At 48.9% G+C, this 26,532-nt stretch overlaps 1 protein-coding gene across 1 annotated transcript in view; it reads right to left on the bottom strand.

Annotated features, from left to right (window-relative positions):
* The window catches only part of Vdr (vitamin D receptor), a 53,224-nt gene extending 27,423 nt beyond the window's left edge, over positions 1 to 25,801 (bottom strand). The window contains exons 1-4 of the mRNA XM_029567448.1: positions 25,757 to 25,801; positions 16,975 to 17,057; positions 6,475 to 6,552; positions 3,078 to 3,225 (exon numbers count right to left, since the gene is read on the bottom strand). Of these exons, the coding sequence (XP_029423308.1) occupies positions 3,078 to 3,223 (146 nt within the window). The 5' untranslated portion in view covers positions 3,224 to 3,225; positions 6,475 to 6,552; positions 16,975 to 17,057; positions 25,757 to 25,801. The remainder of the gene's footprint in view (positions 1 to 3,077; positions 3,226 to 6,474; positions 6,553 to 16,974; positions 17,058 to 25,756) is intronic.
* Between the last annotated feature and the right edge of the window lie 731 nt (positions 25,802 to 26,532).

Here is a 26,532-nt window from a genome sequence, read left to right as displayed (position 1 = left end):
ATTCATACACATAAAATAAAACAAAATAAATAAAATATTTTATTTCTCCACAAGGCACAGCGTGTCTTTCTTGAGCTCAAGAAACTCCAGAGAACACTTTTCACACTAACTTTATGAGTCATTTAAGTAGTGAAATCACCAATAATAATAAAAAATTGCAAAATCATAGTGCTAAGTCAGTGACTGTTAAAAGGACACCTGTGGGGATGTAGCTCGGTTGAAGGGTGCTTGCCCAGCATGCCTAAGGTCTGGGGTTCGGCATCCAAGAGAAAAACAAAACCAAAACCCAAAGACAGTTGCTTAGACTATGAGAGCCAGAATGGAAGGCAGCACAGCCCCTTGTTCAGCCTTTCTTGAGAGCATGCGCTGCGGGTGACTGTCACAACTTTGCACAGGCCCATAAATGACAGCCAGGGTATGGCAAGGCTTAGTTTTTGGTAAATTGTAGTAATTGGGAACATTTTCAAATACAGGACCCATACACAATGAGTTTCAACCCTATGTATATGTGTACGTGTATATGTGTATATGTATATGTATATGTGTATATGTGTATATGTATATGTGTATGTGTATATGTGTATATGTATATGTGTACGTGTATACGTGTATATGTATATGTGTATATGTATATGTGTATATGTATATGTGTATATGTATATGTGTACATGTATATGTGTATGTGTATATGTAGTGTATGTAAATGTGTGGTGTGTGTGGTATGTATGTGTGTGAATATGTGTGTGAAAAATCTTGTAGCCTCTCAGAAAACTGTTCCCTCAATTATGTATATGTGTATATGTGTATATGTATATGTGTACGTGTATATGTGTATATGTATATGTGTACGTGTATATGTGTATATGTATATGTGTATGTGTATTTGCTTTTATTTATAGATCCAACAAAATTTGAGGAAAACCACAGAGATGCTGGCTTCTTTAAAAACAGCCTGGCTCAGTGACAAAGCCAGGGAGGGTAAAGATAGAAGGCAGACTGAGGACATGTAACATGACAAAAGAAGCTCATTGCCTGCAGTGGCTAGCAGCAGACCCTGAAGTCCTATCAACAGGGGCCAAGGGGAGGTGGGTATGGCACTGATGGTCAGTGATGACACATTTGCAAATATACCATCCCTGTCCATTCTGCCATCTCCCACATGGCCTTGGGCATGACGGGACCCGTCCTCATTCCACCTAGATGCCTCACACAGCTCTGTCTGAGCCTAGTGGTTTATATGGGGGTAACCACCAAAGGTGCATCAGAGCTAGGGCTTCTCCACAAGAAACCTACAATTGCCACAATCTAACCAGTAGCCACCTAAGAACCCCATTTTCCAGAACTGGGTCCCAGGGGAAAAGACAGATGGGGAGAGCAAGGTGATTTGGGGCAGAAGCTCTGTCAATGAACCAAACAGCCCCAAGAGCTGCTGTGAACATTTTGGTTATGGATTGGTGACATATGATCTCTAGTGAGAAGCCCAATTTGGGCAGTTCCTAGCTCTACATTTATTTAAATTTGGCAAAGGAGTGAGGAAGAGAGTGAAAGAAAACCTAATGAGGAATTCAGGGGATGGCTGCAGAAACTCGTGTGTATTTTCTCAGAGCAGGATTCCACTAAGGGCACCAGCATTGGCCCCTGTGGCCCCTAAGTAGCATGCTATATTGTACCTCATATTTTTCAGAGCTCTTTCCTATATGTCATCTCATTTAACCTCATATTAACACTGCACAACAGAGGGGGCAGATGTTAGCACACATACACTGTAAGTGAGCTGAAACAGAGACGTCCAGAATGACTGACAGAGGACGAATGTTTAATTGATGGCCTGACCAGCACTCCAGTCCATGTACTGACTGGTTTTATGACAGTGCCTGTGTACCTAGGCTCTCCTTTATTTCCCTGAAAGTGGCTGCCCTATCCTCTGGCCCTGGCAGGAAAGGGTCCAGGTGGCACCTCGAACAAAGAATGTCAGGTCCACCCTCCAGAAGTGTGGGCTTCATGTAACCCTCAGACCAACAGACGTGACACCAGGACTCCAGCCAGGGACATTGCTGCTCTGGTTCCCCAGCTTGGGGAGCAGCCTGTGCCAGGCCAAATAGGCACTTAGCACCCACAGAAACTCTGCTGCCCAGAGATGGAAATTGCTTAAGGCCATGAAACCCCTGACCGTCGGCTCTCGGGCAGACGGCAGGTGAGTCAGAAGCACCTGAGCTGGAGGAGTTTCCCCGATGAGGGACTGAACTGGGGTTCACTCTGCTTCCAGGCCAGGAAGGCACACCGGTCCAGACAGCCAGGCCAACCGTGGTTTTCTGGTTCAGGACTTGATTTGCTCTCCCCTCTCCTGATTCGGCCCTGTTCTCCTGTCTACTAACCTACAGTCACAACTTCTTTTCCACCTGCTCACTTCCAGGCTCTTCTCTCTTCAATACATGTCAAATGCTAATCTCTCAAACTCACCACTTCCTAAATCCTCTCTTCCCATCTATCCCTTTCCAACCTTCCCTTCCTCGCTTTAGGTGGGAACGTCAATGGGCCTTTCCAGAACTCTTCTCATGCTGTCTGTGCTTTCCATTTTGGGCTCACATGGGAAGAGTGGAAGCTGCTTAGAGAGACACTGGCTCTGACTGACCAAACAGGAATCCCAGTACACCCCTGACACTGACTGGCATTCTGTTTCTGGTGTTCAGACCCAGGAGCAGGCTATGGGTGAGGAACCAGACAAATCAGGTATGGTGACCCAGCCAGAGATTCGGTCTCCCTAGTTCCGATGAAGAGTTTGTGTTGGATGGGAGGGTAAACACAAAAGCCAAATTTTGGGGCTTTGACCTGGTTCGACGCAGGGGGCTGTGGGTCAAGGGCAGTGGAAAGAAGCAAATGCCTCAGGAAAGTGGCTTCTGAAGGGTCAGAGGACACCACTGGAGCTGAAAAGATGTTGGGAGAAGAAAGCCCTCACCAAGACCCTGCTGTTCGCAGTGCTTGGGTGAGCTGCCATGTTCCACGAAACCTCCTCGGGGAAAGCTTTGCTCCCCTCCTTCCCCTGTGTTTGGGGCAGGAGTGTTGAGGAGAAGACTCACCTGAAGAAGCCCTTGCAGCCTTCACAGGTCATAGCATTGAAGTGGAAGCCTGTGGCTCGGTCTCCGCATACTCCACAGATCCGGGGTACATTCCGGTCAAAGTCACCAGGGTCAGGCAAGGAAGTGCCGGCTGCCATGGCCTCCATCCCTGTAAGAACAGCAAGCAGGCCACAGTCAGGATGAGCATCTGTGCCAGGTCCAGCCGGCATCCTTTGCATAGCTACCTGCCACGTCGTGGAGGGTGGCTCTCCCAGGCCATGCCAGAGCAGAAGTTCTTTGGAGCCCTTTGTTTTATGGCTGTCCCTATCCAGATAGAAAAAGCAAGGCTTGAGATCACCACTGTCTGCATTCACACCCTGCATCTGCTGGATCTTTTAGGTGGGGCAGTTAGCCTCTGTGTCCCCCTGTTCTCATCAGAAGACGTGGTCTACTTCTCAGGGAGGTCTGAACAAACACAGGCACACCCCCTAGCACTGGCTCCACGTCAGTAGACTTGAGTATGTCAGAGTCTCTGTCTTGCTTGGTGTGGCTTCCAAGAGGAAAATGGGGAGCCCAAACCCAATCCGTTGTCATTCGAGGGCCTGGTCCTTGGGGGGAGCCTGTCCTTAGTGGTACCAATATAATAAAATATCCTTTTTAAAAAATGGTACTTTATATTATTTCGAATGTCCTTCTAAATAATATGAGTCATATACAATTAGCTAATCTTGTTCTCTGAATGGTTTTATAAATAGGCATTATAGCTACACGTGGATCTCATACTTGAGGAAAAGTGAGCTGGAACACGGTGTGCTGGCACTGGGAAGCCCTTCTCAGGAAGCGCCTGGCTCCTCTCTTCCATTAGGTAAATTGGACCTTTGACTTTGTCCACTGCCTCTGACTGCTTTCAGGCTCAGAGATGATTCCAGGCTACCTCAGGTGTCCCTAAAAGGCTCTTGGACTTACTGCCTCTCAGTTCTCCTGATTTTGTGTGAACCCTCCCAGAGTCATTACAGGTCTGAGTGGCATCTTTGACCTAAGGCATGAGGGTCACTTGGGTGAGGAGGAAACAGCAGAGAAAGCTGGGAAGGAGGATGAGCACCTGCCCCTGCCCCAATCTAAGGGACTACTAGGTGAGAGGTAGGTTCTGGGGCCCCTGGAGGCACTGAGATACTTTGCAATGTCCAGGCAGGCCCATGAATGTCAAAGCTCACCAGAGCTTTGTCAGAGTTCACGGCATTCTCCACAGCATCCAGCACAGGTAGGAATGCAATTGGATGACACCTCTCACAAGAGAAAGCCAGACCTGGGGCATTCTAGAAAATTCTGCCAAATGTACAGCACAAGAACTTCATTTTTGTTTTTAATTTCACAAAAGCTTTGTGCCAAAGGTAACTAGGGTATGGTACTGTCAGCTCCAAAGGAGAGGGGGAATCTGATCAGAAGACAGAGCTTAGTCCTTCTCTTTGGATGTCTTTTCCTGGGAACACTAACGTAGTAATCATTGACATGACTGACCATCCCTTTGAAGCTAGATTTATGCCTAAAAGTTATGATATATGTACACATATGTACATATACACACATATAATACAATATAATAAACACATGCACACAGATTTTATTTATTTATTTATTTTATTTATTTATTTTATGTGTATGAGTGCTATGCCTTCATGTGTACAAGTGTATCTGTGTAGCACAGTGACCATGGTGGACAGAAGAGGGTGTCATATCCCCTGGAATGTGAGTTACAGATGGTTGTTTGCCACCATGTAGGTGCTGGGATTCGAACCTGGGTCCTCTGCAAGAAGAGCCAGTGCTCTTAGCTGCTGAGCCATCTCTCCAGCTCCAGATTTTATTTTTTTAAAGAACAAAGGCAGCCCTTGAAGGGATGAATAAAGTTGGGGGGACAGGAATGTGCACGATTATACCCTAGCAACATTCTCCTTCTTTTAGTGGCAGGTATAGATCTCATTCTTATTGAAATATAATGTTCTATATGGACTTTTACACATGTCTGAAATACCTCTTAATTTGAAAATAATTAAAAGAAAAAATGCCTGGGTCCAGCAACATTGTCTGTATGGAGGTATGTCCAACCTGGGGCCCACACACTGTATGTGGCCCAGGATAGCTATGAAGGCAGCCCAACACAAAATCATACACTTTGCTTAAAACATTGTAAGATTTTTTTGCTATTTTCAAAATGTAACCCAGCTGTGTGGTTCTCAGCATGGACTTTGTGACTGGCAATGTCAAAAAGCTGAACATGGCTGTGAGATGATCCCAAGTTCAAGCAGACTCCTACAAGTTACTAGAACAAGGCAGGCATCTGAGATGTAGGCAGAGAGTGCAGAACTCACTATCATTATGGGGTAACAGGAAAAACTGTTTAGGATGTTTGTGGCTTTACCCAAGCCTGGCAGACGTTCTACATTGTGATGTTGCTACATACACAGCCTGAGTCAGCCAGGCTCCCAGAAACTGGTGGGTTTGGTGGGAAAAGGGAATTTGAATGAGAGATGGGGAGGATATCAGTCAGTTCAGTCTAACAAGAGATCAGCATCACATCGCCTCCACTGGTCATGTGGTACAGATGTGATGCAAGCCATCCAAGCCACAGTGCCGTAGCACTGCTCGGTGTAGTCCTGCAATGGCTGAGGTACTGGCTTCACATCAGGGAGTCTCCTTGCTTGGGGCTGGAAGTCCAAGCACTGCTCTAGACTGGGCAGAAAGGCTACCTCTGCTAAATGAGAGACACAGTGAGCAGGACCACTGAGGGGCGCTGAGAGAAGACCCAGCCCTGCTTGTGGTTATTAGCTACTACTGGGAATCCAGATGTAGAAAGGAGACCCAGGACTCTAAGACCTGAAAGTTAAAAGTCCCAGAGAGACTGGAAGAGACCAAGGAGGGCAGAAGAAAGAAAGGAAGGTGGCATGGACATAAGACAACATCAAACACACAGGATGGCCCCGTAGGGTGCTGACTTGGAGCTCTAGCTTCCAACCCTACCTCACACACCTGAGATTTTGCTGATGTTAAAAAGGCTGGATAGGGGCTAGAGAGATGGCTCAGCGGTTAAGGACACTGACTGTTCTTGCAGAAGACCTGGGTTTGAATCCCAGCATCCACATGGCAGCTAACAACTGTCTGTAACTCCAGTTCCAGGGGATCTGACAGCCTCTTCTGTCCTTCTCAGGCATTGCACAACACGGGTGCTCTTACCTACATGCAGGTAATACACACATACACATAAAATAAAAATAATAAATAAAATTAAAAAAATAAAAAGAATAAAAGGCTGGGTAATGTTCCTGTCCTTCCTTTGACCACTACTTTGCCATGACCCTCCCTCCCTGCCCCTCAAAAGCAGAAAGCAGGCCAGGGAGCTTGTGGCTGTTGAGGACACACCTACCTGAAGGAGCAGGGGGCAGGTGAGTAGAGTCAAGGATGCTCTTCTGGGAAGTCTCACAGATACGTCCAACCTAAGGGTCTAAGAAATGAACAAGGGAGGAGACATTTTATCTACAGCATCTTCAACCTCCCTCTCAGCTCTTCAAGGAGCCCAACATGATATACAAGACTTTGTATGGTCCAAGGTGAATTCAGGACCTGGACTTTTTAAAGCATAAGACTTTTGGGGCAGGAGGGCCACGTTGTCACTGACAGGGATGGGAGGGTGTGAACCAGGCGGCAGCCAGAAAGGCTGTCCCTCAAGGCAGAGGGCCTGAAACAGTGGGAGGAGCTAAGGGTGGCAACCAGAGCTGGGCAGGTGCAAACAGCTTCCTCCTGCAAGCCCTCCTCCCACTCCCACTGTCCTCTGTCTGCGGGAGCCCTGCTACTCGGTTGCCCCACCTACAGATTTGGGGGATGCTCTGGGAAGTAGGGCCATAAAGCAGCCTGGAACTCTGCTGAGTGCTGGAAGGCAACCCAGGCAAGATTGCAAAAGAGACCCGCAGAGCTTGAAATTATGCTGGCTGAGACTACAGACTAGGGCCCTGGCCTCTTGGAGTACCATTAAGGGCAGGTGTCTGTGACCTCCTGTCTGTGGGGACTGGGAGTAGGCTGAGGAGGTACTGCAGGGGTTAAATACAGCGATGCACAACTTTCAAACAGGATGTTTCCTGATACTTTTAGCTCCTTCTCAGACATGCTCAACACCCCCAGCATCTGCAACGGCTGAGGGAGGGCCGATTCCAGGGCTCAGACTCTGAGTCTTAGTGGCATTACAGGTCACCAATTTGGGGCTGGCAGAATTTCACCTTTTATATATCTGCCCACAAGACAGACAGACTCACATGCACTTGTACACAGACACACAGGCACACAGAGAAATGGCTCAGCAGATAAGAGCACTAGTTGCTCTTGCAGAGGAATCAGGTTTGGTGTCCAGCACTCACAGGGCAGCTAACAACTGTCCATAATTCCAGTTCCAGGAGATCCGACACCCTCTTCTGGCCTCCATAGGCATTATATGACATGGATGTACTTACACACATGCAGGCAAAACAGTCATATACATAAAAAATAATAAAATATTTAAAAAATATTTTATTTATTGTTTTTATTTTATGTATATGCATGTACTGCCTCCATGTAGGTAAGTGCACCTGTGTTGTGCAATGCCCATGGAGGACAGAAGAGGCTGTCGGATCCCCTGGGACTGGAGTTATAGATAGTTGTTAGCTGCCATGTGGGTGCTGGGATTTGAACCCGGGTCTTCTTCAAGAACAGTCAGTGTTCTTAACCACTGTGCTATCTCTCAAGCCCCATAAATAAAATATTTTTACAAAACATCTGGAGAATATCTAGCATGTTCCAGGCTTGCTAAGCGATCTACATTTTATTTCACTTAGTTCTCACCACAGCCTGTGGTGAGGAGGGCACTCCCCTTTTACAGATGGCAAAACCCAAGTTCAGAGCACTTAGAGGGACTTGCTAGGGTCCCATGGCCAGGCAGGTGGTGCGTGGGCCCAGGCAAGGGCAAATGAGGACAGGTTGACTCCTCCCATTCCCTGTGACAGACATCAGTGCAGACATCTATTGCTCTGGTCTGGGCTCTGCTCCAGGGCCTTCACACTACTCACTCATTTAACCCACACCACACCCTCATCAGGCAGGCACTGTTATTATCCCTGTCTTAGAGATGGGAAAACTGAGGCACCGGGAAGCTGATAGTCCTTAGAGGTGGGATTTGAAATGAGAGAGCTTAGCTCTGCGTTCCCACTGTGCCACACTTCCTATAGGAAATCTCTCAGCCATTTCTCCAACCCTAAGCTCTAAACAACCTTCAAGTCTACTAAGTCAGGGAGTAATGCAGAAAACAACCCCCAGGTCATAAGGGGAAAATGTTGTTGATCCCCAGGCTGGCAGTCCTCAGCCAGGGTGTACTTTCTGCCTGTCAGCCCTCATCTTGGAAATTCTGTTCTGCAGATGGTTCTTTCCCTCTGCTTAACTGCTAGATGGTTCTTTTAGGGTCCAAGTGCAAGTTTAATAGAAAAGTGGGACAGACACAGGGTGAAGAAGAAGACGGGTGGAAAAAACCAGTTCATTCCCCTTTACCATAAATCCCCCTACACCCATGCAATCATGTTCTGAGCAGAGAACATCCCACTGCTTTTGATGGGGCTGTCCCCAGGGCAACCCGCTCCTGACCATGACCCATTCCTGACCTTGTCTTAGCAAAAAATGAGATCATACCGTTCCTGCCCGTCACTGATATCACAACCATTGCCTCCCCTGCACCTTGACTTGCCAGTTCATAGAGCAGGTGCCATCTTTCAGCAAAGTCCTTGTCTCCCCCTGGGCTCAGTTCAACTCCAGTACACAGACTAAACCCTCTCAGCATCTCAAGCATGACAGAGGTGTGACTGTGAAGAGGGCCCAGGGCTGAATAAGAGGCAGACCACTAAAGTTTTCTCCAGCTCTGAAAGGATACAGCTCCAAGACCAGAAGTCCTATCATAATAAGGCTGTCAATGAAACTGACTCGCGCCCTACTCTGGGATGAACCCCAGCATACATGCCTGAAGGAGACCCACTCATCTGAGATGCTAATGAAGAGGATGGGCATGATGTCCTTTGGTCGGAATGGCCCTGATGACCCTCCAAGTGGAGAAGGTATGGCAAAACTGGGTTTTGTAATTGTTGACACTGGCTCAAAGCTCCTACTTTTTCTAGAAGGAAATGGGAAACTAAGCAATTTCCCTGCAAAGAAGGAGAAAATTCTTCTTCCTGAGACTAACACCCACAGAGTAAACAGTGCATTGGGCTGTCTCTGGAGTAGGCCCAAGTGTCTGCCAACCACAGCTGCACATGGACTTGTGCACACACGCCCTTTGCATGTTTCTCATTTTACCATCCTTTGATTGCACCGAGGATGAGCTCTGTATGATCCTCCTAACTTGTCATTTGTCATCTCTACGTTTTGCCATGTAGCTTAGGCCTATTGGAGTCAAGGCCAGCCAGGGTGATGGACTTTCCTCCTTCGGTACCATTTCTGCCATAGTCCCACTTTCTTTGTCCACAGTCATCTCAGCATCATCTCCCCGAAGAAGCTGGGGTAGTGTAGGGTAATGAAGGAAAGGGGAGGAGGTGTACTGGTCAGGCAGACCTCACCTCAGTGACCTCTCCCATGCCTCTTGCTCCACATACACACAGATTAAACATGGGTGAGAAAGGTTGGAAATCATCTTCAGGAGACTGTAGTTCCCAACATAAATCTCAACATTGAAAGGTCAGTTATCATGACCTAACCCAACCCTTTTAAATCCCTTCTAGAATATTCTAGTCAGCTTTCTAACCTATGCCTGACTATTTTTACTGATAGAGAACAATGTCCCACAGCAATCTACTTTCTGGATGGATCCCTGCTTAGAAATTCATCATTATGCAAAGATAAAGGGCCGTGTAGCTTTCAATGGCTAGCCTAGCCAGCTTATTTCAGATCATCCTGCTAAACCATTCACACCATCTTTAGGCCAGGGCTCAGAGGGGCCTCTACATGTGGTCACTGTGCAAATTAGAAAAAGGAGCTCACTCCTCAAGAGACAACCAGTCTGCAAGTGGTGATAAAATAGAAAGACCCACAGTATTGTGGTGTGAATGGGTCAGCAGGGGAGAAGTGGAGGAGGAAAGGCTGAGCTGCATTTAATTCTGAACAATATCCCCCATAAACTTCCCAGGCATGATCATGATTCCAGGAAGAAAGGGTGAGTGCAGGCTCTGTCTGCTTCATGACCTTCACAGGGGAGGAAAGGACTTGTAAAAACCTGCAAGTGGCTGTCCATGCTCCCACCAGGGCTCTCTGTAACCTCTGTCCCTAGCACCACAGCTCTGAGCACATTTACTATGCTTACCAAACATATTTAACCACCAACCAGATAATAGCACATTCAATGGCTGATGGCCCAGCAGCTGGTAGGAAGTGGTTCTTAATCAGCCATTTTAGGAATATACCTCTTTAAGAACCTGTAAAAGTCATAGACTGATACCCTACAGCATCAAGGGAGAGAGGATCAAGCCCTAGAAACTGGGCTACAAACTCCCATTCTTCCAGAAAGTTCTATCACCCTCAGGTATAAATGCAATGTCTTAGAGCTGAGCAAACTTCAGGGGTGGGAAGCCCTCTGGCAGTGGGGCAGGAGACACATGGCTTGCTTAGATAGATTTCCACTTCTTATCAGCAACAAATATTCCTGCAAGCTGCTTTTTTTCCAGTGGAAATTCTGCCCCTAGCTTTGTCAACAAGATTTCTGGGTTGATTACTGTTCTCCAGGTAACAGGCAGGCAGCCCCATCATCACTGGAAAGCATGGGCAGTCACAACAAGTGGTGGAGCAAAGAGAGCCAGCCCTATCACAAGATGTAAAGTTAATCTCTCTGGTTTGACAGCTGAGGACACCGAGGCCCTCAGAAGGAAAGTGACTTATCCTAGTGACTTGTCTAAGGCTACGTGTGGAGAGAGTACACTTCCTTACCACCGCTCTGGCCATGTCCTGAGAAATCTAATATTGAGCCTGGGCAGCTCACAAAGAGACTGTGGTTTAGAAAGAAATGAGCCTTGGTTGTTGAGAACACCTGTGGGATGGCCTTGTAAAGGGCTCTGATACAGAGTTGGAAATGCCCAACATCGACCCTACACTTAAGCTGATACAGAGACATGGTGAGGTGGATGAGGGTCACTCACTTGCTTCTACCTACCCATGCCCAGCTCTCACTTTTGGCCTTGATGGCCAAAGGCATGGGCAGGGACTCAATATGGCTTGAAAGTATCTAGGTAGAAGGGAATGTACCAGGCCTGATCTTAGGATGGGGTACTACATCTGTTATAAGCAAAAGTTGGTGGGGCAAATGGGGTTATTTGCTCTGTGAGTTGGACTCTGAGAAACAGAGACTGGGGCAACCCCTGAGGGAGAAGCCCCCAGAATCCAGGGAAAAGTAGGTCTGACCTCCTGTGGAGGAGTCAGCTCTGCTGTGATTGGTATTAACTGATGGCTAAATGGAATTTTCTTTTTTTAAAAAAATTCTCAGGACAGCAGAAAATAGCTGCATGTTCTAAGACAGTCCCAAGCGCAGCTTTGAGTGCCCTGTATGTCCTTCTCCAGGTTGAGTTCTCTGAATGCTGGATACTCATGCAAGTTCTCAAAGGCTGGTCCACTTGAGCTCAGGCAGAATGAGTGGAGGCCTACCTCTCCCTGCCCTAATCTGCCTTGGTCAGGTTTTTTTTTTTTTTTTTCTAATTTCCTTCTGGGGTCAATAGTATCCCTCAATCACTCAGATTCTCCCTGCATTAGGTGACACGTCAATACTCCAGACCCTCTGAGCTTTGAGACACTGGCTGGCCTTGGAATTTAGATCCCTTGCTTATATCTAGCCATCAGGGCCAGTTGGGCACCACTGGCTCCCATCACTATCCATCAGCATCCATTGTCTGTTCCTTATCTACAAAGAGTAACATGGGCAGCACCTGAGGACCAAATGAAATCCCTGAAGAGCCATCCTCCTAGAACAAGAAGAGCTGCCAGTTCTGGGCAGATACTGGGGAGGGCAGGAAGCCTGTGCTCTATCCTGAATCTCTACCCCAAAGATCAATCAGAAGCCACAAGTTTGCCAGGTTGCAAAAAACCTGGCCACTCCATCTATTCACTGTGGCTTCCAGAACTCGAGTTGCTCAGATGATGGAAAGTGGATCAGTTGACTCTCTCCAAATAAGCAGAGAAGATGGCCTGCAAATCTGGACTTCCTCCACAAAGAATATAAAGCCTGAGACTTTGCTCATTTACCCTTTCTGCCTATCACTCTTCCAGCGTCTTCTGGCACCTGTCTCCTATCATGCATCTGTCCTTACTTTAGTGGGACTGGAATCATGACAACCTCCTCGTTGTCCTGGGACAGTTAGCCTTTATCCTGTGCCTGCTTACCACTGTGTGCAGGAGAGCACGGGGAGAAGCAGTGTGAAGGGGCTGCAGCCAGAAGGTGCAGTGGGGGCCGGGGGGACCCTGAACCACTGGCTGCCCCAGCTCTTGGAAGGCCCTCTAAGAGGACCTGATGCGGACTGAAGTGGGACCTTTGCTGCCTTTCCCATTCATTCCAGGATGGGTTCTGGGGCCTAGGTCAGAATCAGTGAAGGGCCCTGGGCTTCTCCAAAATGGGTAGGCCTGGTGGCTCCAGTTCCATGAGGGGCTGATTTACCGTTATTGTGTCTCTCTTCTGGGTTCTTAGGGAGGAGAGGATGCTTCCTGAAGTTTCTCAGGGCCTAGGCCAAGTGGGCGGATCACATCCACTTCAGAGGCAACAGCAGTCACCCCAAGCAACACTGACTGCCCCCTTGGTTCTGATTAGAGTGGCATCACCCTAGAGAGATTCCCATACCTTCTATTTGCTCAGACTGTGGACAGCCCTCTGTGCAGATTTCCTCTCGGGGATCCCTTTAGAGGGCAGGAGGGCTGTAGCATTGTTTCAAAAATAGTCATGGGCATTGACTTTGGCTTCTGCTGCCTGGTATTTGTGTACTGGGGATGAAATCTAGGGCCTTGAGCATGCTAAGCAAGCATCTGCCAGCTGCTCTCTGATCTGCCTAGCATTAAGCATTGACTAATGACGTGAATTCGAAGCTGGAGGCACACGGTGAGCAAGATGAAGATCTTCTTGAAGCTTACAAGCAGGATTCTTTGGTTCAGTATGACATGCTGTGGTGCAGGTAAGCACAAGAAAGGACAGGACCATGTCTCAGAGCCCTGGTCTTGTCCCCGGAAGAAGAGACAAGAGTAGGTTCTTAGGAGGTGGCCCCTCTCAACCTCTCAACAGAGAGGGAGAGGCAGTAGAGTTCAATGTGCCAGTGTAAGATTCCAAGAAGGGGGTATGGTACGTGCAAAGACTGGGAGGCAGAAGGGAAAGAACATGCTTTGGGGGACAGACTGGTGCAACAGGGCTGAAGGAATAGGAGGAGGAGATCCAGAAGAGATGAACCAGCGGGCCACATTCATTCCAGATCTTAGGAAGTATATTCCATCCTGTCCTCTACCAAGTACTTCTAGTAAACCCAGTGAGTCATGAAAACCAGGAATTTGGAGTTGCTGTAATAATATTTTGGAACAGAAGACTTTGAGACCCTACTCAAATTCCCTTTCCAACTACAATTTTATGAAAGAAAGAGATTGGTGAGCATTGGTTCACTGAGAAAGGACGGCCAAAGTCCAGCCAAGCAGATCTCTTTTACCACACAGTCAAGGACCTGTGGTGTAGACCCAGAGTCCTAGTGGAATTCTTAGCTTTGAGTCTAAAACTATTAGTTACTGAGCTACAAGAGAGAGGTAGAGGAGAGAGTTCCAGAAAATTTCAGCCCAGCTCAAGGAAAATAAAAGGTTTCATGAGAAAAAAATCGAAAGAACAAATGGTTCAACAAGGGCAGATGGAAGTTGGTGAACAAATCAACTCTCATGTCCCCAGTCAATCCTTCCTTCATTCATCAAGTTGTCCAAGGTACCCAGATATGGTTGCCTGGCACAGGAAAAGCAGATACCACCAAGCCACCGGATCTCCAAATCTGCCTCTGCCAGGCCACTCAGTGCACCCTGCTCTCCTGGCCAACAAGTCACTTTCATGTTGCCAGGAATCACTTTAAGGAAGGGAACGAGACACAAAAATACACAGTGCACACCAAAACATGCACCAAGCCCTATCTGTGTGTAGGTACCCGCCAACCTATATGGAGGCCACATGTCCAAACTCGGTGGACACAAGCCTCACCTTGCCCTCCATAATCCTCCTGAAGGATTCTTCCTCAGGGCCACAGAGTGGTAGGAAAGAGCAGCCTCTGCCCCACCAGGGAAGCCTCCAAACCACTGCCCACCTTGCCTAGTTCCTGCCCATTGGCTGCCTTCCTCTCCCTTATTTTTCTTTGGTGTGTATGTAAGATTGAACAGCTTCCAATGAATGCTGTCTCAGGACAGAGGAGGAGCTAAGCCCTGGGGTCTCTAGAGGAATGACTTTTCTTTCTCCTGGTAGCCAGCAGCCTGCTGCCCACCCAGCCTCTACACTGGGCAAATAGCCCCTTTCTTCAAACTTGCTGCAGAGCCAGACATCCTAGAGAAGGACTGTGATGGAGCAGTTAAGAGCCTGGCTCAAGTAAAAGGCTTGTAGGGAAAGCCAGCTATGCTTAGGGCCTTCCCCATGCCCACTGTCCCCAGGACCCAGGCTTGAGAGTTGGGAGTGATGATCAAGGGTGCTCACTCACTGCTGTCTGCCCCACTGGACTGGGTCCACTCTGTCCAGGTGAGCAGCCAGTGAGCAGCTTTCAAGGGGAAGAGGCCAGTAGTCATGGCCCTTCCCATCCCTGGGAGTAAAGGTGGTGCCCTCCCCAATGCTTCCCCTTTTTTCCCAGAACTCCTGACCTGAAAAACAGCTCTACAGTCAGGTTCTGCAGGAGCCTTGGATTGAAGTTTAACAGAGGCAAAAATAATTCTCTTGAGTGAGCTATTTTCTGCCCAGCTTTTGGAATAATAATTCAGGGTGACAGGCAGTGGGGGTGGGTTTGGGGAGGAAGCTGGTCATGGGGCACTACCTGCTTAGGTCCTACCCCATGCCCACTGCCTACTCTCCCTGAAGTAAGGCTTTGCAGAAAGGAGGTGACCCGGTAATCAGGTGTTCACTCATTACTTACTATATGTCCCACCGGCCACCACCTGCAGACCGAAGGTGGGGAGTGAAGGTCACGAAGGCCTGTGGGAACCGGGGCTGTTCATTCTCCAAGCATGGCTCCTGCTCTCATGAATGAAAGCAAGAGGAAGAAAGCACTGCCACTTCATTGAGCCTCAGATAAAGTATACCACACACAAGATCATTGAATCAGCTGACATAAAACATTTCCAAACGTGTTCTAAAAGCTGTCACACTCTATGAAAATGACACCTCTTGTTTTGCCATTATTCTCCCATGTATTGGAGAGGAGGAGGAATTAAATCAGGAATAAGGCAGTAGCTGAGAAAGACACACAAGGATTTCAGGGTCCTGACGGGCTGTCTGCTAGCACCAGGCTTCCCAGCCAAGGGCAGAGGAAGGGCTGGAAGTGCAGCTCAGCAGCAGACCACTGAGGCCCAAGTTCAATTCCTAGCAACACATGCATAGCACATAGGATTTTTATAGAGTCCATATGAGTGTCATATCCATTCTAAATCTTCCACTGGTTGGTTGTTTTTTGTTTTTTTTTTTCCTAGAGACCCTTGGAGATCCTTTCCTTGATGGTTAGCTTCTTGTAGTGCTTTGTTTATTTTTTAAAGACAGTATCTCATGTAGCCCAGGCTGGCCTCAAAGATCCTATGTAGCCAAGGATGACCCTGAACTTCTGATCTGCCTGTTTTCACCTTCCAAGTGCTGAGATTACAGACACGTGCCTCCAAAGCCAGTTTATGTGGTGCCAGGAATCCAACCTATGATTCCTGCGTGCTAGGCAAGCACTACCAGCTGAGCCACATCCTCAGGCTTGCTAGCTTCTTTTTGATTTCTCTTACATGATTTTCCTACTAATATCTATGGGGAAATCTCTGACTTGAGCAACTGAGTATGAAGATGAGGGGAGGAGAGAGAGAGAGAGAGAGAGAGAGAGAGAGAGAGAGAGAGGGAGGGAGGGAGAAAAGAACTCTATGGGTGCAGTCTGAGAGCTTCCCTGATAACTCACCAAATACGGTGGTTATTTGCCTTCTAGTGAGGGGCTTCAGGATGAGATGTGTTCTGGTGCCCCCTCCCATCACCAACAGTAACTGCAAGCTTAAAAAAATCCATTATCAATGTTTTAGAAACAGAGATTTCTACTGGTAAAGTGCTGGTCATGCGACCATGAGGACCTGTGTTTGGTTCCTCGGCACTCAGGTAGAAGCTGGCAAGGTGGCCTGACCTCTGATCCCAATATAAGAGGGGAGAGAGGAGGATCCCTGGGCTTGCTGGTCAGCCAGCCAGTCTAGCCAAATTGGAGAGCTCTGGGTTCAGTAAGAAGAGATCTTGTCCCAATAAATAAGGTGAAGTGACTGAGAAAGATGCCCAAGATTGACCTCTGGCTTCCACATGTGTGTGCGTGCACATGTACACACACATGCACACACACACACACCCCACATGCATATGTGCATAAAGAGACAGAGAGTGAGAGAGAAAGAGGGAGAGATTTCACTTTTCAAAAAGAGAAAACACTGTGTGTCCAGTTTTCAATTTTAAAAAAATTGGATCATGTGGCCACGCTGGGCTGTGGTTCCAGTTCCTGCTGGCCTGAGGTCGGTCCCGTCTATACACCAGGCTGGTGCCTTTCAGTCCATCTCACCCCTCCAGTCTGACTCTCTGGCCTTGGCCCCTGCATTGGCCCAGTGTCAGCAGAGCTCTGTAGTCGGGGAGACACAATTAGAACAGGTCCTGGAGCCAGCTTACCTGGCTGGGCCGAGTTTCTGGTTTCTCCCTCAGACTTGCTGCACTCACGGTTACCTGCACACTCTTAGTTTCTGTTTTCTCATCTGTGAAATGAGAAGAAAATAGTAGTACATATGTCCTAGGCCTGTGAAGTTTCCATGGGATAATACATGCTGACTGCTTAGCTCCGTGCCTTGCATTGAGCACCTCCTCATCAATGTTGGTGCTAGTGACTGTGTAGAATTGGTACAATCACTGAGTTGGGGGGGGTTCATTTGAACTACATTCCAGCTTTTTAAGAAATGTAATCACTAGGCTGGGCGTGGTGATGCACGCCTTTTATCCCAGCACTCGGGAGGCCGAGGCAGGTGGATCTCTGTGAGTTCAAGGCCAGCCTGGTCCACATAGTACAACTTCCCTTCAACTCTCCTTTCTACCTCAGGGGACCTGATCTATATACAAACATATTTCTATCCAATAAACATCTTCTGAGTGAATCTGTAAGACATTAGGCCCTGTGCTGAGCCACATCCCTGCAGTGATGGGATTTGGTTCTTGGGGTTCACAGTAGAGGTAGTCAACAACTGAACACACAGTTACAGTAATGTCAGGTGGAAAAGCACCAAGCTCTCCCCCCTCCAGCTCTGTCCCCAACCATTTAAGCACTGCATTCAAGGGAGTTCTGCTGTAGATTTGACTCAAAATTTCTCTTTCTTGTTACAGGATCAGCACCTTTGGGGGCTTTACCAGGAGACACCCAACTTTGAATTAGCTCTAGTTCACCTCCAGTTTCCCAGGTTGCTCATGGGGTTTCAACAAAGGCATCAGATCTCCAACGGAGTTCATTAGGATGGAATTTTACCTGCGGCAGCCCCTCCTCCACTTCTAAACAGCATGGCACCCAAGATGTGCATGTGCTTGCCAAATAGGCTGGGCAGAGGCAACTTCCCACCCCTGGCACAAGGCCAGAAATTCAGGGCTGTTTGGAACAAAGAACTCTGCCCTGAAGGTGTTTTCCAGCATCTCCAGGCCAGCTCAGAGCCGTCCGCTCATCCTGGTCAGGACCTACTGGCTGCCTCTTTTCCAACCCTCCTCAGACAAGAAGGGGACGGGGCTGAGCAGATGACCTGATCCTGCAGAGGAGAGAAAGGGCATGTTGGGGACTTAGGAAGGCCTGAATTAAAGCTTTTGGTTCTCAAAAAGCAACTTGATGACTTTGTGCAAAAAGTTCAGCCTCAATCTCTTTGACCTTCCATTTCCTCTCCCTAAAACAGGGATAACATTACCTATGTCCTTGGATTTTTGAGAAGTATAAGTGAGAAAATGTCCGAAAAAGCATTTAATACAGTGCCTGAAATACAGTAAAGTTATATTAACCTTTGGTTAATATGATATTCAGCTGTTGTATAATATGGTAACCTTGTAGGGGTCAAAGGCTGTTGTAGGGAGAAAGACACTGGGTAGGGGTGGGGGCCATGTGGGAGGAAGACAGGCAAGCCTCGGTTGTTGAGCCTGGCTTGGGCCTGGCAGCCAAGGTGAAGCCCAGGGCAGAGGCACTTGCCTGTCCCTGGAGTTGACAGGCACAGACTAGCTGGGTAATTACAGATTTGAAGGCTGGGGTGGCCCGTGCAACTGCCCAGCCAGCCATATTCTTTAGTCCGATAGGAGAGTGGGTGGGTGGCTGGGTGGGCAGCTGGTTGTTTATGTGGCTACCAGGATGCTGGGTACATCTAATAACTCCTTTCCCCAGCATCCCCAGGTAGGCTGTTCGACCTTGAGGGCATTTGGCTACTCTCCCCATGGCACCTCCTCTGTCCCCCTATCTTAACCCTCCAGAGAGGCCAAGTCAGAAAGCCAATTAAACAAAGCCAGACTCAGAACGATCGGCCAATGAAGAATGCAGCTGGCCTGGAGTTTTAGGTATCCTAGAAGCCTGGGCCCCGTGAATCCCATCATGGTCCCAGCCCCAGTGCTGCCATTATCACCGCACACATGGTTCTCATACTTTGTGCCCTTTTCTCAAAACTGACATCCAAGGAAAATGTGTACCTCTCCACAACAAAAATGCAACCCGTCAGATGCCAATTGAGCATCTAGCATGTGCTCAGTGCTGACATTGGGCTCTTGGCTGGACTGAAGAGTCATGAACTTTCAGAAAGAATGTAGACATGCAATCCCTCATCCCCTGCTGCTGGAAGAGCAGACAGTCAGATCTTCATTATGCCCGGAGGCCCATCACACAGTTCTCATCATGTCCAAGGTCACCTGTTTACAGTATCTCAAACAGAAACCAGGTCCCCGGGCCATAACAATGCCAGATAGCTAAAAGGGGCTGTAGAAACTGCGCTAGTACAACTTTGTCATTTTGGAAATGAAGTCTATATTGGGTATTGAAAAGATGAGCAATAATGGAAGCTTCCATCCACAGGTGGTGTTTCTGTTTTTAGCCTAAAATGCCGTATGAACCAGCAGTGCCTTTCTGAGGTGTACTAGGGGAGGCAGGCATCTTGTCATCTGACAGTAGCCCCAAACTGGAAACAACCCAGATGAGCACTCGCAAGAGCAAGGACATAGGACTTACGGTGTATTCCCAATGGAATTCTACATCACAGTGCAAACTAATGAACCACAGTAACGTGTGTCAGTATAGAGAGACCTCAGAAATATAACACTGAATGAAACAAGTGTGTCACAGAGAATACATGTACAAAAACACAGGACAATACAAAGACACATTTAGACATAAAGAAAAGCAAGAAAAATAATAAACCAAAATTTACAAAGACAAATTTAGACATAAAGAAAAGCAAGAAAAATAATAAACCAAAATTTACCTTGGACTGCGAGGCGAGGGATGAAAATGGGGTGAGGGGAAAGGGCTTTTAACATACTGTACGTCTAGGGTGATGGCTCAGTTAGTACAGCGCTTGTCCTCAAAAGCATGAAAACCTGAGTTTGATCCCTAGAGCCCATGAAAAAAAAAATGTCAAGAATCATGGTGAAAGTTTGTAATCCCAACACTGGGGAGACAGAGACAAGAGGATTCCAGGGGCTCGCTGACGAGCCAGTCTAGCCTGATTGATGAGCTCCTGGTCAATGAGCAGTCCTGTTTCAAAGGAGGTGGATGGTGTTATTGAGAATGACACCTGGGGTTGTCCTCTGGCCTACACACACACACACACACATGCACACCACACACACACACATGCACACACATATTTTTAAAGTTAAATTAGAATATATTGCAAATGTTCTACTCTTCACTTAGTGGTTGGTGTAGAGTTTTATGCTGTTACTCTCTAAGCATATTATACACTGTTGTGAGGATGACCTGTTGTTTCTCAGTTAAAAAACAGTAACAAGAAAGACTGAGGAACCCGAGTCACAGACACTTAGTAACACCCCAAGCCCGTTGTCTAATAGCAGAATGAGAACTCACTTGTCAAATCTGTGTTTAGCCAGAATAGCCATTTCTGAGTTCCCATGGGGTCTTTTACAGTGGTTTCTGTGCTATTAATTTGGAAAGACCGTGAGAGTCATCTTGCTGTTAAGTTTCCAGCATCTTAGCCCATGTCTGCTGAATGACTGTACAAGTCTTTCAAGGGCCTACTCTGTGCCAGGCACTTGACTGGTTTCAGCTAATCCTCACACAATCCCACATTGGAACTATTATTATCCTCAATTTACAGATAAGGAAGCTGAGATTTAGAGAGATAAAGAAATTTGCCCAAGGTCATTAGCTAGAAAGTGACGTTGCTGGGATGTGAAGGCAGTGTGTAACTCAGACTCTGGTTCCTTTATTCTGCCCAGTTGTGGCCCAGCTCCTGATAGCCTAAACTCATCAAACTCTCTGTAGCCCCAGCTAAAGAAAATCAATGTGCATTAATGCTGAAAGCATGTGGATAAAGGCGACGAGAGATCAACACAGGGCCTGGCTAGAGGTGGTCAGAGGAAGCTAGAGGCCTAGAAAAAAGAGTTCCCATGGGCGAATGGGACAGTGGCATCTTTAACCTGCTGTACTTGGCACCCAGTAGAGCAACCGTATAGTGGCTTCTTTGAAACTGAAAGAGGATTCCTTTTTTTTTTTAAATTTCAATCTTTTTGAGACAGGGTCTCCCAGCTGATCTGGAACTCACAGAAATCTGCCTGCCTCTGCTTTCCAAGTGCTGGGAATAAAGGTGCATACCACTGTACCGGGCGTGAGGATTTCTTATGTACCTTCCAGCCAATGCTGGATTCCATGTAACTTTTGCACAATGCTACACCGCTTAGGTTCCTTCATGTTTCTGAAACTTAATATATGTCTAAGACCACAACAGAGGCACAGAGGTCTAAAGGGGCCTTCTGAGAAACTACCATGCCCAGAGTAACCTCTGGGCAAAGTGAGCTTGTTCTCAAGTCAACTTGTCCAAACTAGTTAGTAAATCTAACCCTGCAGCTCACAACATTTATTGCGAGCCTATAACATGCAAGCCATGGCACTAAGTGTCTGTGACTTCCCTGGGGGATGCAGAGGTGTAGAGCTCCTGGAAGTTACAAGCATGGTTTCACCATCCTACAGACAGTTCAGTCCAGACTCTCCTTTTCGTGTTGCAACCCCACTGAGCCTCAGTTTCCCCATTTATAAGGTGGATGTAGCAGTGGTTTCTGCTTCACAAAGTAAAGTGACAGGGCTGAGGAACCATGCTTGTTAAGTACATAACACAGTACCTTGTTACTGAGTACTCAGTGAGCCACTGTTCCTAGAGCTATAACTCCAATGCCAGCAGGTAGCACACACTGGATGTGTCACCAGTAAAGCCTTCAGTGCTTCACACTGTCTGGAACGCCACACCTTGCAAAACACCTCAAAGCTTCAATTTGGCATCCAAAGGCCAGTGAGAGGCAGCAGCTTCCCAGGAACGGGTGCTGGTCTTGCCCAAACTCCACTTTCCCGCTGGTACAGCTGCCCACACCCTGCACAGGACCAGGACTCTCCCCTGTGCAGAATGAGGACTTTGTGTGGCATCTGGTTCTGGGAACACTGCTTAGTCTATTCCTTAGCATGGGACCTGCAGGGCAGGTTTGCAAAAGCATGACACACTCAGACTCCCAGAGCTCCTCCTGCTTCTGCCTCCAGCCTCTGCCATTTGCCCACCCTTCTTCCCTCTCCTCTCCCAGCCAGTAGAGGGACCCTCTTCCTCCCTGAGCCAGCCCAGGGACTCAACACCACCACCTCCGCACAAGTTGTTTCAAAGATGGGATTTCCCAAGAGGTTCTCACTTGCCTTCTCATCTGTCCTGATGAGAATGAATGACTTCCTTCCTGCCACAGTAGACAAGTCACTACACAGTCATGGAGACTCCACTCCCCCCCATGCCCTATTGTGCTAATCACTCACACACTCAGCCATCGGGGACTCTCCGGGGAGGCTGACCTGAGCATCTGGACCGCAGGGCCCAAGACTCAGAAGGGAGGGCAAGTTTCTCTTCCACATGGTACCACGACAGGATGCTGTCACTGCCACCAACGCCTATAGCTTAGGTTGAGCAAGAAGTGTCTGTCCCCACCCTGGACCATTTCTCCAACAGTCAGATGGGACAGAAGAGTCAGACTCTAGTGTCCAAGAGCAGCTGAGCAACTTCTGGTCAGCTCTGGTCTCCACATTGCTTTTCATTTCCCTGGATCCTGATTCCAAGTGACCTGTGTCCTTTATCTGCTGGACACGATTTGATTACCCTTCCCTTCCTGGTTGCTTATTTACTTTACAGCAGGATTTCCCTATGGGATGTGATAGTCCCTAGAGGTCTGGGAGGCTGAAAGGACCAATGTAGAGGCCACAGGAAATGGGGAAGAGGGAAGAGGAAGTATGAAGCTGAGTCTTGGCTCTTCTATAAATCCCAGCAGGTGTTGTGTTCTCCCCACAAAGCTGAAGAAGAGTTGGCAGGCCTTCCTGTCCCTGTCTGAGGTAGGGGTGGGGCAGGAAAAACCAAAGCAAGGCTAGTCACAAGTGAAGGGTGAAAGGAAGTCACTTAAGTGGTAGGTTAGGTCTTGAGACGGGGTGGCCTGGAGCAGTACTACCCATGTGGAAGAAACAAGAATTAGCTGACGAGGGAGGAAACTGGAGTGTCAGGGCTGCCCTCAGAACCGTGTTACTCCCACCTCCACCTCGGCATTAAGCCTCTCCCAGCCTCCTTGTCCATTTATCACTGTGACCACTGCTGGGTTTGAATGACTAGATGGTCCAGCTTGCCCTGGACAGTTTTGGATTTTGTCCACTGTCCTGGCAGAACCATGTACAACATCCCGTTCACTAGCAAGAATCCCAGTTTGGATGATAAATTATACAGGAAGGCACTGACGCAAGGAAAGGTTAAGGACAAATCAGAGAAGCGGAACAGGAGGGAGGCCTTGGTGGTCCAGAGCAGCAGCCAGGCTGGCTTCCACACAGTGGGATCCTTGAGCTGGACAGCAGTGAAGAGGGGAGCAGGGTGACTTGGAGCTGCTGCTTCTCTGGGACTCTGATGGTCTTGGAGGCAGAGGCCTAGTCTGGTTGATGGCATCCCTCAGAGGGCCTAGCACCATGCTGGGACACACAGGAGGCTCTTAATCAAATCTGGTCATTTCCTCATTCCCTCGACCTGTACCCCAACTGGGCTCACAGCACTGACAGGTGGGAGCTGGAGCCCTCTAATCCCCTACCCAGCCACAAACTCGAATGTCACCCAGGCACCCTGCCTGGCTCTCTGGCTGTGAGAACTCACTGTTGCACAGACGACAGCAGCTTTCCAGCTGTGACTCTGTCATCTCGGTTTCTATGACGGTGGGGTAAAAAACTGAATGACAGAATCCTTCTTCTGTCTTGGTACCTTTTAGGTCCAGCCTACCAGGCCCTAAGCCTTGCTCCATTGAAAGCCTGGGCTTTCTGCAATCTGTGCTGAAGGCAGACGGTAGGAGCTCAGATGGTCTTTTGGCACTTCCTCTGGGGCTCAGTCCCCAAAAGAGATCACTTCTGAGATAGAAAAGGGGGAAAACTGGGAAACCATACCACAAATAAGTAGAGCACTTTACACAGCACTGGGGCCTCCCAGGTCATGTCATGTTGGAGTGAGGGGCCAGCATGGTTGCTTGACTCTCTCCCCTTCTCTCCCTCAGTCCTTCCTTTGTTTTGGTAAGGAACCAAGTCACAGCTGAGCACCAGTCAAACCTGAAGCCATGAGACTCAGCCAGAACACAGTCTGTGGATTCCCCAGGTTTTGCAGCTTGAGGCAGCGACATAGCCTCATTGGCCTCCTGGACTCTTCTCAAATAGACCAGAAAGAGTACTGAGAGGTGGCCATGGGCCTCGGGGCACCCATTTCTGCTCCAGTCTCTAGCACCTACAACAAAACTACACAAAAATTTTCACTCCTCCTGGTCTGGCTACATGCCAGTCCTGAAACTATTCTAGATAGATCCACAATTCCCTCTAGCCCTCAGATGGGGAAGGCGTAGGGAAGGTCTCCCCAAACATACAGCAGCCCCATTTCACACAGTTGAGGTTCCTTCTTTGCCTCAGAAAGTCACTCTTACTTCGTAGTCTGGAGAAAGCATTCCTTGCATTTTCTGGTTCCAGAACCTTCTAGTTCTCCTGCATGCCTACCCACCTTATTAGTCAGGAAGGGCAGCCAACAGGGCAGAAATGGAACACGCATCTGGATAGGACAACAGTACTGAGATGTACCCCCCGTCCTAGAGAATAAGGAGAGATGTGGATTTAACACAAAGCCACAGTCCCTTCATGGTCATCTTCTGGAATCACCTCATACCATCAAACAACCATTGCTGCAATGGATATCTGACACCCTCCTTCTGCTGCTCATGAAGAAGCTGGTCTTCCCCAGGGCACCAAGGCAGAGCTGAACTCTGCCCAGAACTTCTGCAATGCTCAGAAAATGCCTGCCCAAACTGCCTGCCTGGGCTCTGGCCCCTCTGGCTGCAACTGAGCCCAGACAGGAGGCTGACTCACCCACCACAAAGAGGAGGAGGAGGAGGAGGAGGAGGAGGAGGATCTAGGCTCAGAGATTCATGGCTCCCTCAGCCTCTGGTTCATGGGTGGGGGATGGAGGGTGGGCTGCCAACCACTGGCCCTGGAGACCACATAATACACTTCCCTCTTTGATACTCCCTCTTAATCTCAGAATATTACTAATCACGGGATTCAGGGCCCCTCACTCTCCAAACAGAAACTATTCCTGCAACCCCCTCTTCAATTTCATGCCTGCCCCCTCCCCCTGAGTTCCTCTGGGCATCTGTGGACAGGCTCACCTGAAAATGAAACCCAGTGTCCCAGAGCCAATGAGGTCTCAAACCATTGGTGATTTTAGAAAGTGAAGAAAACTCTAGACTCTGCTCACTACCACAGGTGACCACACACGGGCCCTACCAAGTCATAAACAAGGCTACACACACTCCACCCCTAGAGACCTTAGCACCAACGACAGCCAGTCGCTCCCCTACCTACTCTAGTCCTCCACACCATGCCAAGGCTCCCGGCAGGGGAACAAATACTTCTTGTTGTTCACATGCTGAGCACCGTCCCAGCCAAGGACTTGGGCATCGAGAAAGTGGCTGGCCCCCTCGCCAGGGTCGCACGAACTTCGGCTTTCCAGACCTCAGTGCCCTCTCGCTGTCCCAACCTCATGGCACCGCAGCTCCCATACCCGCTTTGCTCCCGAGACTCTAGCGTTTTCACCCAGGCACTCGGCCCCCTGGACCCCGGACGCCCGACCCTAGGCCCAGTGCCTGGCCCAGGACCCCCTTCCCGCTGCTCCCGGGTCCGCACCTGGTCCGGCGGTGGACACGCTGCCCGGCGCTCCCGCGCTGCCGGCTCGGCGGCTGCCTTTTGACAGGCAGAGCCAGCACCTGGCCCCGCCCAGGCCCCGCCCTCCGTCTTAGCCACGCCCACCAGGCCGGGTCCTCTCCTGCCCAGAGCTGCAGAGGCGCCGCTGCCGGCTTGGACCGAATCCGTCGCTGCACTGTGGCCCGGGAAAGCAGGTGACACCCGGACTGCGGCCTGGGCAGGGCAGGGCGGGCTTCTGGCCCCCGGGCGCCTAGTCTTCGATGATTCCGTGTGCGCGGGACGGTCCGTGCCGTACCCGCCACCCCCGCCGCCCTGGTTCTACCCAGCCTGCAGGGAGGCCTCCGCCGGGTGCGTCACCGGGATCTGAGCTGACCCCGCGCGGACCGGTCCCGGCGGCGCTGCGGCGAGTCGTGCTCTCCCATCCCTGGGAAGCGACCCGGGTGCTAACGTCTGCTGAAGCTCCTGGGGTCGAAGCGGAGCCTAGAGCAGCCGCCCCTCGCCCACCGTTGTCACCGAGACCCTGGTAGGAGGGAACGAAGGATATAAAAAGCACACAGCAAGACCCGGTACCGAGGCTAGCTACGGAAAAGTCGCCATAGAAAATCTTATCTAAAAATTATTCGTACCTTACAGACAGACGCCTCACTACACCACATGCTAGAAGACATGTGGGATGACGGGGTTCTGCCTGCTTAGAGATCACTGATCAGTGGGAGAACGTATGAACAAACAAACGTTAAGCGTGTTCTCGAATACCC

Source organism: Nannospalax galili, unplaced genomic scaffold (assembly GCF_000622305.1).
Source record: "Nannospalax galili isolate Female #2095 unplaced genomic scaffold, S.galili_v1.0 scaffold841, whole genome shotgun sequence".
Lineage (NCBI taxonomy): Eukaryota > Metazoa > Chordata > Mammalia > Rodentia > Spalacidae > Nannospalax > Nannospalax galili.
The sequence above is the reverse complement of the archived record's forward strand: the minus strand, read 5'-3'. Positions and strand labels throughout refer to the sequence as shown.